General features: G+C 44.2%; 1 protein-coding gene across 3 annotated transcripts in view; it reads left to right on the top strand.

The window, feature by feature from the left end:
• LOC124149543 (vesicle-fusing ATPase-like) overlaps positions 1–19,946 on the top strand; it is a 67,442-nt gene that overhangs the window by 18,541 nt on the left and 28,955 nt on the right. For all 3 annotated transcript variants that reach the window (XM_046521219.2, XM_046521218.2, XM_046521220.2), the window contains exons 6-13: positions 4,484–4,533; positions 5,394–5,482; positions 5,691–5,833; positions 7,337–7,403; positions 8,781–8,913; positions 10,681–10,755; positions 11,929–12,094; positions 12,629–12,816. In XM_046521219.2, the coding sequence (XP_046377175.1) occupies positions 4,484–4,533; positions 5,394–5,482; positions 5,691–5,833; positions 7,337–7,403; positions 8,781–8,913; positions 10,681–10,755; positions 11,929–12,094; positions 12,629–12,816 (911 nt within the window). The remainder of the gene's footprint in view (positions 1–4,483; positions 4,534–5,393; positions 5,483–5,690; positions 5,834–7,336; positions 7,404–8,780; positions 8,914–10,680; positions 10,756–11,928; positions 12,095–12,628; positions 12,817–19,946) is intronic.

The raw sequence follows: 19,946 nt of genomic DNA, 5'->3' as shown, positions 1-19,946 counted from the left end.
ACCTACAGAGGAAGGCTCCAACTGCGCCCAGTTCAGATGTTCCTGGTGCCCTACATCAGGCGCCAGGACCCCTCTGTATCCATCATCCTCCCGGATCATCTCAAGCAGCATCTCCGGTGGTGGACGGTGGAATCGAATGTCTTAGGCGGCGTCTCCTTGACAGGGCTTACGACCTTTCTGCATCTATTCGTAGACGCGTCCCTACAGGGATGGGGCGCACACCTGGAGGGACAGGTCGTCTCAGGGCTGTGGTCAGCCGATCAGCACCTATGGCAAATCAACAACCTCGAACTGGAAGCGCTTATCTTGGCCATCGCACACCGGAAGCAGGCCCTCAGACATGCCAGGCTCTCCATCTCGACGGACAACATAACTGTCGTATGGTGCCTTTGGAACCAAGGAACGACTCATTCGACTTCGCTCCTTCAACAGACGTTCCGATTGTTTCACGTGGTGGATCATCTGGGGATTCAGTTCCAGGTCCACCACATCCCGGGCTGCCGAAACATCCTAGCGGATGCCCTATCTCGCCCAGGAAAAGTGGCTCCCACAGAGTGGAAACTTCATCCAGACGCCTTCGCTCTTGTTTGTCGAGTCCACGGTCTCCCTAACATAGACCTATTCGCCACCAACCGGAACTACCAGAACTACATATCTCCGGTGCCGGATCCACTGGCTTGGGCAGTCGACGCTTTCAGTGTCCCCTGGGAAGGACTAAAAGCATACGCTTTTCCGCCACCTGTACTCCTTCCCAAAGTCATCCAGAAGATCAGACCGACACGGAACCTCAATCTGACTTTGGTCGCGCCTTGGTGGCCAGCGAGGGCTTGGTTCGTCGACCTCAGAGAGCTGTCCGTCGTCAACCCACTGCCATTCCCAGATTGACCAAATCTGCTGATCCACCCTCACAGCAGACAGCCACACCCAGGACCAGACAGGTTATGTCTTCGCGTCTGGTCGATTTACAGAGAGCACTGAACGCCAAAGGCTACTCAGCTAGAGCGGCCAGGGCTATCATGATGGCACATCGCCCAACCACCAGGAGCCTCTATCATGACAAGTGGCAATCCTTTGAGAGCTTTTGCAGGGGCAGGCACCAAGACCCCACATCTGCATCGCCTCAATTCCTGGCCGAGTTCATACTCCATCTGGGTCACAAGTGTGAGCTCAAGGGCAGTACCATCATTACCTACCTTGTGGCGCTCAACTCCGTCCTGGCAGTTCCGAAAGATCAGCGCATGACAAAAATCCCGGAACTCCAGGCACTGCTTCGCTCATTCAGACTGGAAGACCAAAAGGCGAAGTTCCGTCCCCCCAGCTTGGGACTTGAACATCATTCTCACCTCGCTGAGAGACGCGCCTTTCGAGCCACTCGAAACGTTGTCATTCTACAATCTGTCTTACTACTGGCGCTCGCCACAGCAGCCTGTGTCAGTGAGCTACACGTCCTAGACATCACACGGGTCCGCTTTGAGCAGGGAGCACACGGAGCCGTGCATCTGGGCCTGTGCTGGGGCTTCATTGCAAAGAATCAGCTCCCAGGCCAGCCCGATAGATCGTTCCTCATCCCCCCCCCCTGTCATCGATTGTGGGCACGGAAGATGAACTAGAGCTCCGTCTATGTCCGGTTAGAGCGCTTCGTTGCTACATCCGACGATCGAGGGAACACTGTAGACAACAACGACGCCTCTTCGTACAGGTATCTGCGACCTCGCAAGCGGAAGTCTGCCGCAACACGATCGCTCCACGCTCCGACAACCCGCATGAGATCCGGCCGGTCGCCTCCACCATGGCGCTACACAGCAACTGCTCTCTACGCGACATCATGGATGTTTCTGGCGATCCAACACGGTCTTTGCCAGTCAGTACCTGTGAGACGTCGCATTGGAGGATGTGCAAGGCATGCACAGCTTTTGTCCGTAAGTAGTGGCCCAGCAGGTCACCACTACAACACGTCATTGACTACACCTCCAAGTCCAGAGCCGGCCTTTCGACCTCCCCTGGTGTGAGCCCTGGTATAGAAGGTTCATGCCTCATTTGCATACGGCTCTGTGCCCCAGTCTCGACCTAACCGAGTGTTATTGTCAGGCTGCGCAGTACCAGGACACAACGCATACCTGACTCTTCCCTTCCATGTAATGGTCATCCAGGCCGACCATGCAGCCGAAGACGGGCTGAGGGAAACAATGTTTCCCATACATGGAGTGGTCACCTGATGCCGACCACACAGCCAAGGACAGGCTGAGGGAATTGGAGGTTCCCATACATGGAGTGGTCACCCAAAGCTGACCACACAGCCAAGGATTGGCTAGGGAACAGAGTCTGGGAATAAAAGATGACAGTCCACATCTGAAGGTATGCCCGCCTCTGGTTCCGTCCGATAAAGATGCATTAAGGAGTAATGCAGGATAAGTAAAAAGTCTAGTAAAATCCTAGATATTTTTTATATTTTTATCTTTATCCTGCATTACTGTGTCTAAAGAATCGCAGATCTACCTCCCCACAATGCCCTCCGATGTTTCGGACTCCAGAGTAATGTGAGGATCCGTGACATCACTTACTTTGGTCACGTGGGAGCTGCGTGATGGGCTGGCCTCTCAGCTAGTTGGAGCAACTGCTTCAAGCAAAGACCTTCACACAGCTCTTTTCTCTGTCAAGAACAAGCAGTAATATGCATTAAGGAGTAATGCAGGATAACTAAACAAATATAAAAAATATCTAGGACTTTACTAGATAGATAGACAGATATATATATATATATTATACATTTTTAATAAACTCAAGTTTTCCAATAGCACGATGTTTTCCCCTTCTCAAAAAACATTATCAGCTGATCACAGTGATCACGTAACACTGGAAATACCAGTCAACAAATCCGAACTGAAGTACGCAATTTAATCCCATTATTGTACTACCTGGTCATAAAAAGGTTTTCATTGTTTATCTGGACTTATGTTTGTAATATATCTTATTAATTTTATTTAAAATTTCATTCAGTAATGTTTACATTAATTTCGGCGAAATCGTTTTTTGAAGTGGTCGGGAGATTGCACAATTCACCGTTATTAACAGCAACTACGGTCAGATTACCACTATTGATGCCTTGAAACGACTTTTAGTTGCAAGAGAATGGATACATATATCATAAATGCCATACTTTGACTTGTTAAAAGTCATATTTATTAAATGTTCTTATAATTTTAAATATGTGTAGTGAAAGCTACAACTAAAATAACACGATATTGGAATTTATCATCCAAAACTGGCTCCCACAGAAATATTGCTTGGGTGAGATCAAGGGCTATCTACATTGTAGATATTGCTGCAATGTAATTGCATTACAATGCTTTGAGGGGCGGTCGGGTAGCCTGGTGGTTAAAGCACATGCTCGCCACGCCAAAACCAGGGTTCGATTCCCGACATGGGTACAATGTGTGAAGCCCATTTCTGGTGTCCCCCGCCGTGATATTGCTGGAATATTACTAAAAGTGGCGTAAAACCATACTCACTCATTCACTTACAATGCTTTGCAGAATATTGTGACGTCATTGTTACTGAAGCTGTTATGAGTACTTTTTACTCTTAAGACACTGCTTCTTACTGTCTACAAACTGAAAAAGTTCGAAGAATGATTTTGGATGATAAATAAAATCTCCCCCCTGTGTCTTTTGATATCAAATATGTCAAAACATGTTGATAAAAGTGGAAAAACTTCGCGGCAAGCCTTGGAGTTTTTTCACTTTTATCAACTCATGTTGATATATTTGATGTCAAAAGACACTCAGGTGAGATTCTCTATCTGTTATTCCTGATAAAATTAAAAATTTCAGATACAATTTCTTCTGACCATTGCATCTAAATTCTTTGAAGTTGTATCATAGGGTACTTTTTAACTGAATCACCAGTAGTTTCGGAGGAAAGAGTGCACAGCTTATTGCTATTTCCGGCTTAGTTTACGAGAAAATACACACAGCAATCTTAATCTCCTGCATATAAAACAATGCCTTGGACAGCAGGAAATACAATTAAATGGTTACTCGTCATGTCTAGTGGTGTTTTATATCAAACTTCATATTTTTATTGACAAAGTTTGTTGCACCAGTTCGTTCACCTGAATTCACTGAAGGGATACGCTGTGTTTTTTTAAAGCGGATAACACTCAATAAATCTTTTGTTTTACACAATGAATCATAAACAACCACTATTCAATTTTTTGTTAAACTTTGAAATGTGCAGTGTTGTTTGTGTTAGGTAGGCAGTGCATGTATACTGTTTTGTTGATCATCTACCCCTTAAGACTCCACCTCATCAATTATTTGGACCCCAAAGGTAGCATATTAGCAAGGCATAACTGTATATACAGTCGAACCTCCTCGTGTTAAACTTGGATCTGTCGAATTCCTGGTTGTCTCAAACTCATTTGGGAGTTCCGAGTATAAAAATAACGTTGGTCCTTGCTAACAAGATGTGTTTCTGTCAACAGTGCTGGACTTCACAGCTGTCAAGGAGAAGATGGAGGGAAAACCACGAAAAGTAATGAATATGTCTGAAGTAGATAAAACATGCATGTAGACACTACTGAGCAGACCTCTTTATGAGGTGGGGGCGGTCGGGTAGCCTAGTGGTTAAAGCGTTCGCTCGTCACGCTACAATGTGTGAAGCCCATTTCTGGTGTCCCCCGCCGTGATATTGCTGGAATATTGCTAAAAGCGGCGTAAAACCATACTCACTCACTCACTCTTTATGAGGTGAACTGAAGTAGAATTAATATCAATGAATTATCAATATCATTTTCATCATCTGGTGGTTCACTCAAATCAAGGACTTACTGTTTTAGCTGACACGTGTTGAGTTAGCCAATAATTCCAGAAGTATGGTCCTTGCAACATGGTATGTAATACATGTTCTATCAACTTGGTTATGGGCATCACTAAGAATTAAAATATTGTTACCTGGATACAATTTGTCTCCTAGTATGAATCCACACACAAAATGAGATACTTGATTAAATCTTGAAAATGTTGGGCCAACTTTCGTAAACAGTATTTGTGTGTTGTTTCTGTTGTTCACATACATCATGAGATTGGAGATGCAAACACTGGTCAAATCTTTGGTATAAATGCTTTTGGATATTTGTAGAAATATATTTTAAAAATTTACATCCCACATTGAGTGAGTTAGTATGGTTTAATGCCACTTTTAGCAATATTCCAGCAATATCATGGCGGGGGACACCAGAAATGGGCTTCACATATTGTACCCATGTCAGGAATCGAACTGGGTCATTGGCGTGATAAGAGTATGCTTTAACTACTAGGATATCTGACCGTCATCATTCCCACATTGACTAAGGTGCAAGATGGGCATCTTTTAGACAGCTTTTTTATTTGCAGGCTAATAAAGGCATGTTGACACCCAACTCTGCAGTGATCTTTGAGAAAGCTGAAAATTCCATGCTGAATCTCAAAGGAAAATCTAAAGGGTATGTGCATTCAATCTTTATCAAAGAGACATTTAGTGTGTAATCCCTATGGTAGTGCCCTGTGGGAACCTAGGGTAGAATGTGTCCAGCACCCCATTGCTTATCTACTATGATATGATGTGTACACGTTCATATTGGGGCAGAATCTAGTGTACTATCGCTGCAACAGCCATCACAAAGTTTCATTCCATTAGTGTTTTTTTGCCAGGAAATCTACCTATCAGTCAATCATCAACCCAGACTGGGACTTCAACAAGATGGGTATTGGTGGCCTGGACAATGAATTCTCTGCCATATTCAGAAGGGCATTTGCATCCCGAGTTTTCCCTCCCGATGTTGTTGAGCAGATTGGTAAGTTACCAATGAGATTCACATGAAGATCTCATGGATAGGTTGTCACCTACTTTAAAACAGGCAATAATCAAAATCTCATCAAATTTGCTCAAGGTTTAAAGCAAAATAAAAAATCAACAAGCAATAAATCTGTTAACATTCTGTTTACCTTACAGTGTATGGATCTTTTAAACAGCATGTTTGGTAAGTGCATGATACTATTAAGTAATGAAGGAACACTCCTACAGTCATAATAATTGAATAATTATGATAATTATTACTAGTTAATGCACTGTTTTATAGTGAAGTCATTCACTGCAGTGTACTGACAGAAACTATCACTCTTATGCTTCATATTGCACTGTTCTTGGATGCTTTGTTCGGTGAATACTGATTCACCACCGCTGAGCAACAGGTGTTGGTGCAAAATGTTGTGAAAAAATAATCAGATGCAGAATATGTCTGCTTTGATATGATATGTATTCTCCATGACAACTATCGATATCTTTACCTTCAAATGCTGATGCTTGTATTGGCAAGTGATACTACAATAAGATTTGTTTAACCTCCTGGATGCCGAGCAAGATCTGAAAATTAGACGTTATGCAAGCATTGTGCTCGTTCGGCTCTGGGGTCATCTCCAACAATAAAATTACACAGGGATATAGAATATTTCTTTACGGTCTGATGGAGTAAAAATAACTTCAAATACGAAAATAGTTTGAAAAAACGACAGTTCAAAGTGTTGTCTGAGATTTTTTATGACTAAAAAAACTACAGATAATAGTACTGTGCAACGAAAAGAGAGCCGTGTGCTGCTTGACTCACATGATGCCTGGTGGTAGGCATGTTTGGGTGATTTGTGTTTATGGAAGTGTTCTCTCTGAGAAAGAGATCACCTTTGGGATCAGGTTTTGGTTCAGCAACAAGATTTGTCTGTTTGTTTTGTTTAATGCTGCACTCACCAATATTCCAGCTATATGACGGCTGTCTGTAAATAATCGAGTCTGGACCATACAATCCATTAATTGACATCATGAGCATGTATCTACGCAGTTGGGATACGATGACATGCATCAAGCAAGTCAGCGAGCCTGACCACTCAATCTCGTTAGTCGCCTCTTACGACAAGCGTAGTTGCCTTTTACGGCAAGCATGGATTGCTGAAGACCTCTACCTGCATCTTCATGGATACTGGGGTCATGCAATCTTGTTAATGTTGTGATAAGTATTTGCCTCAAAACCATTTTAGAATGTTGAATTCATCACTCTCCACTTGAATATGAAAATTCTCGTTTTTTATTATGTTTCTACATTCTTCAATCATTTTTGCAGTCCTTCATCATAGTCATTTGACAGTGATGAGATGGCAGCAGAGTTCTTTATTTAAAAAAATATTAATCCAGTTAAATTCAAATCGTTTCACATTGACGGTTTTATGAAACATCATAATTTGAAGAACATTATTTGAATTTGGAACCACTTGGGCATGTTCATTAATAACTGTGTATGTGAACACAGGTATGAAGCATGTCAGAGGCATATTGCTGTTCGGCCCACCTGGAACTGGCAAGACCCTGATGGCAAGGTGAGTCTGACCCTGATACCATTGTGAATCAGAGCCTACTCGCAATGTGAATCAGTCCCTGATGGCAACTGAGTCAGTCCCTGATAGTAAGGTGAGTCAGTACCTGATGGCAACTGTGTCAGTCCCTGATAGTAAGGTGAGTCAGTCCCATATAGTAAGGTGAGTCAGTCCCTGATGGCAACTGTGTCAGTCCCTGATAGTAAGGTGAGTCATTCCCTGAAGGCAACTGTGTCAGTCCCTGATAGTAAGGTGAGTCAGTCCCTGATAGTAAGGTGAGTCAGTCCCTGATGGCAACTGTGTCAGTCCCTGGTAGTAAGGTGAGTCAGTCCCTGATAGTAAGGTGAGTCATTCTCTGATGGCAACTGTGTTAGTCCCTGATAGTAAGGTGAGTCTGTCCCTGATAGTAAGGTGAGTCAGTCCCTGATAGTAAGGTGAGTCATTCCCTGAAGGCAACTGTGTCAGTCCCTGATAGTAAGGTGAGTCAGTCCCTGGTAGTAAGGTGAGTCAGTCCCTGGTAGTAAGGTGAGTCAGTCCCTGATAGTAAGGTGAGTCAGTCCTTGAAGGCAACTGTGTCAGTCCCTGATAGTAAGGTGAGTCATTCCCTGAAGGCAACTGTGTCAGTCCCTGATAGTAAGGTGAGTCAGTCCCTGATAGTAAGGTGAGTCAGTCCCTGATAGTAAGGTGAGTCAGTCCCTGATAGTAAGGTGAGTCAGTCCTTGAAGGCAACTGTGTCAGTCCCTGATAGTAAGGTGAGTCAGTCCCTGATAGTAAGGTGAGTCAGTCCCTGAAGGCAACTGTGTCAGTCCCTGATAGTAAGGTGAGTCAGTCCCATATAGTAAGATGAGTCAGTCCCATATAGTAAGGTGAGTCAGTCCCTGATAGTAAGGTGAGTCATTCCCTGAAGGCAACTGTGTCAGTCCCTGGTAGTAAGGTGAGTCAGTCCCTGATAGTAAGGTGAGTCATTCCCTGATGGCAACTGTGTCAGTCCCTGATAGTAAGGTGAGTCAGTCCCTGATAGTAAGGTGAGTCAGTCCCTGATAGTAAGGTGTGTCAGTCCCTAATAGTAAGGTGAGTCAGTCCCTGATGGCAACTGTGTCAGTCCCTGATAGTAAGGTGAGTCAGTCCTCAATGGCAGTGTGAGTCAGTCCCTGATGGCAAGGAGCATCAGACTTAGTTGTCAATGAATCAGACTTCAATGTCAGTGACACAGACCCTTATGACAATGTATCAGACCATTGTAGATATCGTGTAATGTACCCACAGTAAAAATGGTAGTGCCCAGGTCAAATTGTTGAATGGTAGGAAATTGTGGAAAACACATGTAAAGTTTTGACTTAATAACTTGAGGATAACAACATTTCTTTTGTTTCCTTTCAGACAAATAGGAAAGATGCTTAATGCTCGGGAACCCAAAATTGTAAATGGCCCACAGATTTTGGACAAGTATGTAGGTGAATCAGAAGCTAATGTCCGGAAGCTGTTTGCAGAAGCCGAAGAGGAAGAAAAGAGGGTAGGATTATGCAGCCTTTTGTACTGATACAGCTCTAGGTGAAATGGACCCGTGAAGATCTGGGGTAGAATAGGTCTTCAGCAACCCATGCTTGCCATAAAAGGCGATTATGCTTGTCGTAAGAGGCGACTAACGGGATCGGATGGTCAGGCTCGCTGACTTGGTTGATGCATGTCATCGATCCCAATTGCGTGGATCGATGCTCATGATATCAATCACTGGATTGTCTGGTCCAGACTCGATTATTTACAGACTGCTGTCATATAGCTGGAATATTGCTGAGTGCGGTGTTAAACATCAAACCAAACCAAACCAAACCAAACCAAAAACCTAGATGAAATGTGTACTCACACAGCTCCTGGTTACTTGTGTACTCACATTTCTTGGTTTCTCATGAAGACCACCTCCGTGGTCTAGTGGTAGAGCGTCCACCCGGAGAGCGGAAGGACCGGGGTGTGATTCCCGGCCACAACATACCAAAAGACTTTAAAAGATGGTACTTGTTGTTACCCTGTCTGGCGCTCGGCATTTAGAGGCTAAAACAAGGACTGGTTGGCTCGGTGTCGGTATTCTGTGTCTAAGTGGGGTTAAACTGCGGCATGGTATCTCAGTGGGCTAGCACTATAAATCCGCTTCAGTTCGGACTAGTACAAACAGCCACATACACCTACACGTGTATGCAGGTGGCTATATAAGTGCAATAATCTTGGGTGCGATGTTAAACCCCATTTCACCTCACCTGGTTTCTCATGAACTCACACAGCTCTTGGCAGTCTTGTGTGCTCACACAGCTCTTGGCAGTCTTGTGTACTCACACAGCTCTTGGCAGTCTTGTGTACTCACACAGCTCTTGGCAGTCTCGTGTACTCACACTGCTCTTGGCAGTCTCGTGTACTCACACTGCTCTTGGCAGTCTTGTGTGCTCACACAGCTCTTGGCAGTCTTGTGTGCTCACACAGCTCTTGGCAGTCTCATGTACTCACACAGCACTTGGCAGTCTCGTGTACTCACCCAGAACTTGGCAGTCTTGTGTACTCACACAGCTCTTGGCAGTCTCGTGTACTCACACAGCTCTTGGCAGTCTCGTGTACTCACACAGCTCTTGGCAGTCTTGTGTGCTCACACAGCACTTGGCAGTCTTGTGTGCTCACACAGCTCTTGGCAGTCTTGTGTGCTCACACAGCTCTTGGCAGTCTCGTGTACTCACACTGCTCTTGGCAGTCTTGTGTGCTCACACAGCTCTTGGCAGTCTTGTGTGCTCACACAGCTCTTGGCAGTCTTGTGTGCTCACACAGCTCTTGGCAGTCTTGTGTGCTCACACAGCTCTTGGCAGTCTTGTGTGCTCACACAGCTCTTGGCAGTCTTGTGTGCTCACACAGCTCTTGGCAGTCTTGTGTGCTCACACAGCTCTTGGCAGTCTTGTGTGCTCACACAGCTCTTGGCAGTCTTGTGTGCTCACACAGCTCTTGGCAGTCTTGTGTACTCACACAGCTCTTGGCAGTCTTGATGTAGCCATTGGAAATGTCAAGTTTACAGTTATAGAAGTCATAGAAATATTGGTATGAAAATGTTCAAAGATGTCCACATGGCTGACAACTAACCTTTTTTCGTTTTTGTACATGCACGTTTCGGACTTCTGACACGGCCTAACACATAAATGGCTAAAATGAGTAGAAAGGACCAATATTTTTAGGAAAATTTTAGTATGAACAAGTCTGTAACCCAAGATGAATTTTTTACCAGATGTTTTTTTTTTCTTATATCCAGTGTGGCAGGAATAGTGGTCTACACATCATCATCTTTGATGAAATAGATGCCATATGCAAGTCCAGAGGATCAGTGGTATGTCTGTTATAGCATTTATTGTAACAATTAGATATTGGTAACACAGCAACTTACAATTTCCTCCAATCTCATTAAAATCTTAGTGCTCACTACATACAGATCTGAGGATATCCCATTACAGTTCACTTCAGAAAGACCGTTCACAAACTTTGACTGACCAGTGAAATTGCTTACAAGAAGTGACATTTGCTAATCAGAAAGCACCTTCCTTCCTTGAGCTTTAAGGCACCAGTTTCAAATTGGTGACTTCCAGATTTTGCTTTGAAAACTGAACAAAAGAAAATTCTGGAATGTGTCATAGATGGCCGAAATTGTGTGGCATAGGCCTTCAGCAAACCTATGCTTGCCGCACAAGGTGACTATGCTTGTTGTAAGAGGCGACTAATGTGATCAAATGGTCAGGCTCCCTTCTTGATGCATGTATTCATATCCCAGTTTCATGGACCAATGCTCATGATGTCGATCACTGGATAGTCTGGTGCAGACTCGATTATTTACTGACCGCCATCATATAGCTGTAATATTGCTGAGTGCGGTGTTAAACAATAAACAATCAAACAAACTTCCCTTGTCTTTAGTTTGAAATATTTTTCCCCTTGAAACAAGATATAGCTGATGATTTTGATGGACCAGTCACACCGCCCGTGACTGTTGTTTGAAATAACCTATGTTAACCTTTTCGAGGTTGCATTGTCAGAAAACACATTCCAACTGTCACTGGGGGGTACTGGTGGCCCAGTCGTCTAAGGTGCCGCAATTCGCTGTGCAGAGTTGCGTCCCTTGGGCACGCCAGAAACCTATGATTGTGGGTTCGAATCCCGGTTTGCCCCAATTATGTTTCTAGGTTTGTCAGCACCATACCCGTGCTCGTGGGTTTCACCGAAGTGGTAAACGTCTGAGACCTGCATCACTTGGGGCTTTCCTCCAACATTAAGCTGACAAGCCGTGATATAACTGGAATACTGTTAAAAAAAAGCGTTATTATCCCCACTCACTCACTCACTCACTCCAACTGTCACTTTCCCGACATTGGTCGAATGAAAGGTCGTTCTGACATGATCCGTAAAGAGATGTCCTCAGATCTTTGTTTAGCAGTTGTGAGCACAAAGAATTGATTTTGTTGAGATTGAATTTTCACTTTCACAAATGCTGCCCATGATTGTATTGAAGGCTGGCAATACGGCTGTGCATGACACTGTGGTCAACCAGCTGCTGTCTAAGCTGGATGGAGTGGAGCAGCTCAACAACATTCTTGTCATAGGGATGACTAACAGGAAGGACATGATTGATGATGCACTCCTCCGACCAGGCCGACTTGAGGTGCAGATGGAAATCGGTCAGTAACTTTTGTCACAAGCATATGTTTTATCTTACCTGACGCTACACTTATAGCACTCTGTAGCGTCAGGTATGTATAAAAACTTTGCATTTAATCAGAAATGCTCATTTATCATGACTGCCAATGTGAGCTCCATGGGGATTCCAGGTTAGAATAGATCCCCAGTAACATGTACGGGTTGTAACTGTAAGAGGCGACTTAGTGGATGGGTGGTCAGGCTTACTGGCTTGTCATTGTACAGAGTGGATCATTGCTCATCATATCAATCACTAGATTGTCTGTTCCAAACTCAATCATTTACAGGCTGCAATCAAATAGCTGGAATATTAGTGAGTGTGGATTTAAAAAAATGGAAAAAAAAGTTTTATTATGATAATCCTGTGTAAAGGAGCCTGTCATATTTAGTGGTAAAGCTCTCAGTGTATCATGTTAAGTTTCATGTGAGACCTGTCATGGTAATTGGCGACATTCTATGTGTAAGGAAGTGTGCCATGTAGCGATGACTGTCATCACGTCAGGCTGTTTTTATAGGTCTCCCAGATGAACATGGACGTGTCCAGATCCTTGACATTCATACTATGACCATGAAGGAGAACGGAAAGTTGGATTCTGATGTGGATATTCCTGAGTTAGCTGCCATCACAAAGAATTTCAGTGGGGCTGAGATTGAGGGATTAGTAAGAGCAGCTCAATCTACAGCCATGAACAGACTTATCAAAGTAAGCATGTACTAACTACCATATTTTCTTCAGTATAGTGCACATTTTTTCCCCCCAAAACACAGCTGTGTAGAAGGGGGTGTTATACACGCCATAATGAGTTTTTTTGTTTTTTTTACCCAATGCAAAGACATTACAATGTCAACAAATTCATATTAGAGTACACAATGTAATCTTGTTATTTGCACTGTCTAGTTATAAAAAGTGTTCATTGTATATCTGGACTTATTTCAATACTTTTATTCAAAATTCCTTTTAATATTGTTTTAATTAATTTCCGCGAAATTGTGTGTGAAGCAATCGAAAAATCGCACAACTCACCGTTATTAACAGCAACCACGGTCAGATTACCGCTATTGACGCATTGAAATGAACTTTAGTTGACAGAATGGATACATATATCATAAATGCCATACTTTGACTTGTTAAATGTCATATTTGTTGTAGTTTGACAATTCTATGTCAAAATGTAGTTCTCACAATCACGTGTGCGGGAGCCTAGACGGTGACTTGTCAAATTGTTCCATGTGATAAAAAATAACTGGCAATAGCGATCAGCTGCACCGAAGTGCTTCGCTTCTATGCTTGTTATTATTTTAATTATATTTAGTAAAAGCTAAAAAAGTGAAATAACATGATATTGGAATACTGTAAATCGTGGAATTAATGCGTCTCCAAAAGAATACGACTGCTGGCCCCTAGCCAAAAATGTGACTCAATATGAATGTGACACCTCCCTCCTCTCAAGAATCAGTGGATTTATATCTAAAGAAAATGTCCTCTGTCAGGTTTACAGGATAATCCTAATTTTTTACTTATCCTGCATTACTCCTTAATGCATTCACTGCTTACCTTACGACAAAAAAAAACTGGGACAGCTAACCGGCGATGGTCCTTGGGTGAATTATTCTGTTCACAATCCAACTTTTATATCCCGCCGTCGCTGTCCCGGTGATCACGTGACCAAAGGTCAACTCTTCACATCACTGCCTGTCGCGACATAGCTAGGACGTTTCCAGCGGAGCTCTCGTTTTTTTGGATTTATTTAGGCTTTCCATTCGTCTACCATTCTAAAATTCTTCTGCGATGGGTGATGTATACCTTTCATATTACTTTCAACATGTTGTGAAGTTGTATTTGATATTTTGAGGCGGAAAAAGAGACGTGTCTTTTTTCCCGCCACGTGCTATCTGTTCCCCGCCATTTTGAATTGTGTTACAATTGTTTGCTTGGTAAAGGTAGTCAATTGTTTACAATTATCGGCTAGGTATGTATAACATATTTCATATGTTGTTTTCAATACTTCTAGCTTTGGCGGTTCATTGAGTTGCGTATATTCAAGCATTTATACACTATCAACTCGTTCAAATATTTTGCCGAGAAATTATCTACGGCAGTAAATTCCAGTCCCGTTTTCTTCTAGTATATTATTGCGTAACTTATGCTTGCGCGTTGTACTAATTGTCGTGGGAAAAAATCTATTCAAGATCCTCACCCACGTTGTTTGTCATGTACACAAATTTGTGCACCAAATTCTAAATGTGTTTTTTGTAAAAACCTCTCTCCAAAGAGTTTCGCGAGGTATAGGCAAGTCACTCACAAACGTATTTTGCAGCAATCACGTCTTGAGAAAAGGAAAATGTCTCTATCGCTATCGCAAATGAGCGAGGGACAGGATTCGATCATTACCACGCAACCTTTATCTATGAGGGATAATAGGTCGGCCGTAACTGTCACCGCGGAGGTGCACATGCCACCGGAATCTTCTCTCCCGGAGAATGTTGGGCGTATTATAATTGCACCTAATTTGGAGAATTCTACATCTGTTACGTATGCAGACAGTGCGCCAGCGTCTCAAGATGCGTTGTCGGGGATAGCGCCAAGCCAAGCTAGACTCAAGTCTACTCCATTGAGCATTGCGCCTCATATGCCTGCGCCGAGCGCAGCCAAGCCCTACTACCCAAGCGCTTCTACAATGACTTCAGCCCAAGGGTTATCAGCGTATGATATTACGCAACCAGCGCACGATCAGCTTAGCGCTGTACCAATGTATCCAGCGCAGGCGCCTATGCCAATTCCAAACACTAATTGGATGCAAAATTTTCTACAATCAATGTGGCAGCAGTCTATGACACAACTGTATCCTACGCCTGCGCCTATGCCTACGCCTACGCCTATGCCTACGCCTATGCCTTTGCCTACACCTATGCCTATGTATCAGACACCTGCATCAACTACATCTACGGCACATATTTTACCGCCTACTCCAGTGACTAATGTGTATAACACTCCTATTATGAGTCATAATACAGTACATTCTTCGTTGAGTAGTACCAGTACACCTGCCCGTACTTGGACATCAACTCATGATTCCTTGTCACCAGGCAGTTCATCTAAGCCCTCGGTCAGAGGTAATATTGCACATCGGAGTAGAAGTCGTTCACCATCAAGACGTACACATCAACGTCGTTCTGATTCATCAGATGGTTCTAATGGTGAGGAGGGAGATTCCGCGAACGAATGGAATACTCACCTTAGCCTGGCTCAAGTACCTGATTGGGTAGCTGACCGCCTCATTTCAGTACCTTCCCCGGGTAGTGGGGTAGATAAAAAAGATACTATTTGGACACATCCTACGTCGATTCCGATTGACCCTATGATGTCAGATATGATTAGATCTTTGGATGAGGACTTCTCCAAGCTCACACTTACACCGTCATTCAGACCTCCCAGGTTTAGGAAGGATGAATTTCCTATTCATGGCTTTGAGGCAGCAAACCAGGCACATAGTTTGGATGAGGATATACACAGAATGACAGGCTCGTCAAGGCCTACCACTCTTAAGGTTCAGGATACCAGAGTTGCGTTTATTGAAACAGAAATCCGAAGGGTATTAAAACCTTTAGCAGCATTAGCATCGTCTACTCGGGCGGTAGAGCAGGATCTGTCAGAGGATAATCCTAACAGACTAGATCACCTCCAAACTATAGTTGATTTTCAACAGCGTCAGATTGACCATATAAGAAATCATCTTAAAGCTGCGTTGGCAGAAATAACTGTCACTCGGAGATTGGGTTATTTAGCCTTATCTACTTGGGACTCAGAGTTTAAACGCAGATTGCTACGTCAACCTTGGTCTTCATCATCTCTGTTCAACGAACAGATTTCAGACACACACGCTAAGGTTTCCAGTTACGCTAGGGATGAAACAGCACTCAAGGCTTTGGAGCATGTTTCTCAAAATTTTTCCCAGCGATCGGGCAAGTCAGGCAACTACAGGCCTAGACGTGAGTCGCTTAAGGAAGGACAGGTGCAAGATTCTTTTCGTGGCAAGGGGCGTGGCAGAGGAAAACCCCAGGGTTCTTATCAATCCCGACGTGGTAAATACCACAGTAAGGGAGGTGATAGGAGGGGCAAACATTGAAATGTTAGACAGTCACGACTGGGATCTCCTACCCCCAGTCGTCCCAATTGTCGATACCCCTGTAGGCGGGAGACTGAATCGGTTTTGGAAGAACTGGAGCATCCTCAGGGACGATTATGTTCTCAACATTCTACGCCACGGTTACCAACTAGACATAGAGGTTTTTCCTCCGTTGACCACGGCACCCATTCCGGGGAATTATCCAAGGAAGCAACATGTCCTTTTAAAGGCCAACATAGACTTACTATTGGAGAAAAGAGCCGTAGAGATTATACACACCCCAGCGCTAACTCCGGGATTTTATTCTCACATCTTCCTGGTACCCAAGAAGGGCTCAGACAAGATGAGAATGATACACAATCTCTCTGTTTTCAACGAGCTCTATCTGAAGCGTCCACCCTATTTCCGCCTCATTACATTGAGACTACTCAGAACCAGCATAAAAGCGTTCGATTCCTTGATCAGTATCGATCTACAGGATGCATATCTGCACATACCGATTCATTCCAAAGATCGCAGATTCCTCAGGTTCCAGTTCAATGGGGTCCACTACCAGTGGGCAGTACTCCCATTTGGCATTTCAGTGGCCCCGTGGCTATTTACACGAATAATGAAGCCCATAACTGTGTTTCTACAACTGAGGAACATTTGGTTCCAGTCGTACATAGACGACTGTCTCCTGTGTCATCAACACACACCGACGTTAATATGTCACCGGGAATTCACCAGAAGACTACTATATCAACTGGGTTGGATAGTCAACGAGGCGAAATCGGAGTTAACTCCATCATTTCGACTCCAGTTCATAGGAGGACTATTTCAAACAGATCAGAACCTCCTGTCGGTTCCCAGGGACAGATGGCACAAGATTTTACGCCTCCTGTCACCTGCTCTTTGTCAACCACGCACACTTCACCAATGGCAAGTGTTGCTAGGGTTACTCACCTCAGCCCAGGACCTAACCAACAGAGGCCGATTACAGTTACGCCCAATACAACAATTCCTGAATCCCTACATCAGGAGTCAGGATCCACTCAGGGCCATCATGCTACCAACGAATTTGAGACCTTATCTCCGTTGGTGGACGATAGAGTCGAATGTCTTAGGAGGAATCTCTTTATCAGGGTTGTCCCCGAATCTACACCTATTCGCAGACGCCTCCCTTCAGGGGTGGGGTGCTCACCTACAAGACCAGACAGTCTCAGGGCTATGGTCAAGCGCTCATCGGAAATGGCACATAAACAATCTGGAGTTGGAAGCCGTAATTCTAGCCATATCCCATTGGCAGAATCAACTACAATCAACCCAACTATCCATATCCACAGACAACAGCACTGTGGTGTGGTGCCTGCGCAATCAGGGAACAACACACTCCAACTCGCTACTTCAACAGACATTCAGGTTTTTCCATCTAGTGGATCGGCTGCAACTACAGTTCATAGTTCAGCACATCCCCGGATGTCGAAATATTCTGGCCGATGCTCTATCACGCCCAGACAGGGTAGCACCCACCGAGTGGAAACTTCACACAGAAGCATTCCAATTATTGGTTCGGAAGTTCGGGCAACCAAACATCGACCTGTTTGCAACTTGCCAAAACCACCAACTTTTGACATATGTCTCCCCGTTACCAGATCCGAAGGCTTGGGCGGTGGACGCATTCAGCATTCCTTGGGAAGGAATAAAGGCGTATGCATTTCCGCCACCAGTTCTACTTCCCAGGGTAATACAAAAGATCCAAGAGACAAGAACACTTGCTCTGACTTTGGTCGCGCCCTGGTGGCCAGCGAGAGGGTGGTTCGTCGAGCTCAGGAAGCTAGCAGGAAACGATCCACTACACCTTCCACAATGGTCCAACCTACTAATCCACCCTCACAGCAAATTGCCTCATCCAACACCAGACAAATTTCGTCTGCACGGTTGGTTCGTCTTAAAAAGGCATTAAGTGCCAAAGGCTATTCGGATCGGGCAGCTAAAGCTATAACCTTAGCTCATCGTCCCTCTACTAGAAGCCTTTACGATGATAAGTGGGGATCATTTGAGACTTTTTGCAAGGCAAAAGGTCAAGATCCTACTACGGCGTCACCTCAGTTTTTAGCTGAATACCTCCTACATCTGCGTACCCAGAGACACTTGAAAGGTAGCACCATTACCACGTACTTGGTTGCACTTAACTCAGTGTTGGCCGTTCCGGATAATCGTAAGATTACTAAGATCCCGGAACTACAGGCCTTATTACGCTCTTTTAGGCTTGAGGATCAGAAGACCAAGTTCCGCCCACCTGCGTGGGATCTGAACGTGGTACTTCGAGGTTTGCGAGGACCCCCATTTGAGCCCCTCAATGCATCCTCATTTTATGACCTCACCAAGAAAACAATGTTTCTCTTGGCATTAGCCACAGCGGCACGGGTGAGCGAATTACATGCAATCGACATCACCCGGGTTCGTTTTGAGCATGGGACGCACGGAGCGGTACATCTAGGGTTGTGCTGGGATTTTATTGCCAAGAATCAATTACCAGGCCAACCTGATCGTTCCTTCACCATTCCACCAATCTCGACGATTGTGGGCAGTGAGGATGAGGGTGAACTTCTATTATGTCCGGTACGGGCACTGCGAATTTTCATCCGCCGTTCCAAGACTAGGCGTGGTTCGAGGAAGCGGTTATTTATACCCGTATCTGCTACATCCACGACCGAGGTCAGTCGCAACACCATATCCTTATGGTTACGCGCAGTCATCCTTCAGGCTTATTCGATCGCCAATTTGGATCCACCAAGAACGAATAATCCTCATGAGATCAGGGCATTAGCCTCTACCATGGCCTTACACAGCAATTGTACTATCAAGACAATCATGGAAGGATGTTTTGGAGGTCTGACACAGTTTTCGCTAGTCATTATCTTCGCGATGTGACTCTCGAGGACATTGAAGGTGTACGCAGTTTTGGGCCGTTGGTTGTAGCTCAGCAAGTCACCAACCCTCGACGCAAATAATATACACGCCCTATACAGAGCCTTTTCCTGTTCGGTGTTATTGATCAGATTTCGCCAAGGGAAGACAAGTTATTGTCATCAGGGCTATAATCATATAGTAAGTAAAGATTTGGCTGAGCAGCTCGTTGTCTTTATTACTAAAATGTATAGGGAACTATTCTTTAATTCCCATGTGCAATTGTTTGCCACATTGTAATACCCTACCGTATAAGCGTTTTTTCTCAACTTTTCCGCTTAACGGGTTACTGACTAATCTGTGTCAGGTGTCAGGGTGTGAATTATTGAGGTTTCTGTATTGAGGATTTCCCACCTCCATACCGTCCCATACAGATGCATTTAGGAGTAATGCAGGATAAGTAAAAAATTTAGTAAAATCTAAATATTTTTTACATTTGTATACTTATCCTGCATTACTACGTTTAAGGCCCACCCGTCGCAGACTTGCCTCCCCACTTTGGCTTCAGAAACCTCAAAAGTATGTTTTTTTAAGCTCGGGCGACAGGCAGTGATGTGAAGAGTTGACCTTTGGTCACGTGATCACCGGGACAGCGACGGCGGGATATAAAAGTTGGATTGTGAACAGAATAATTCACCCAAGGACCATCGCCGGTTAGCTGTCCCAGTTTTTTTTGTCGTAAGGTAAGCAGTGAATGCATTAAGGAGTAATGCAGGATAAGTATACAAATGTAAAAAATATTTAGATTTTACTA

Source organism: Haliotis rufescens, unplaced genomic scaffold, assembly GCF_023055435.1.
Source record: "Haliotis rufescens isolate VD_foot unplaced genomic scaffold, xgHalRufe1.0.p SCAF_4, whole genome shotgun sequence".
NCBI lineage: Eukaryota > Metazoa > Mollusca > Gastropoda > Lepetellida > Haliotidae > Haliotis > Haliotis rufescens.
The sequence above is the reverse complement of the archived record's forward strand: the minus strand, read 5'-3'. Positions and strand labels throughout refer to the sequence as shown.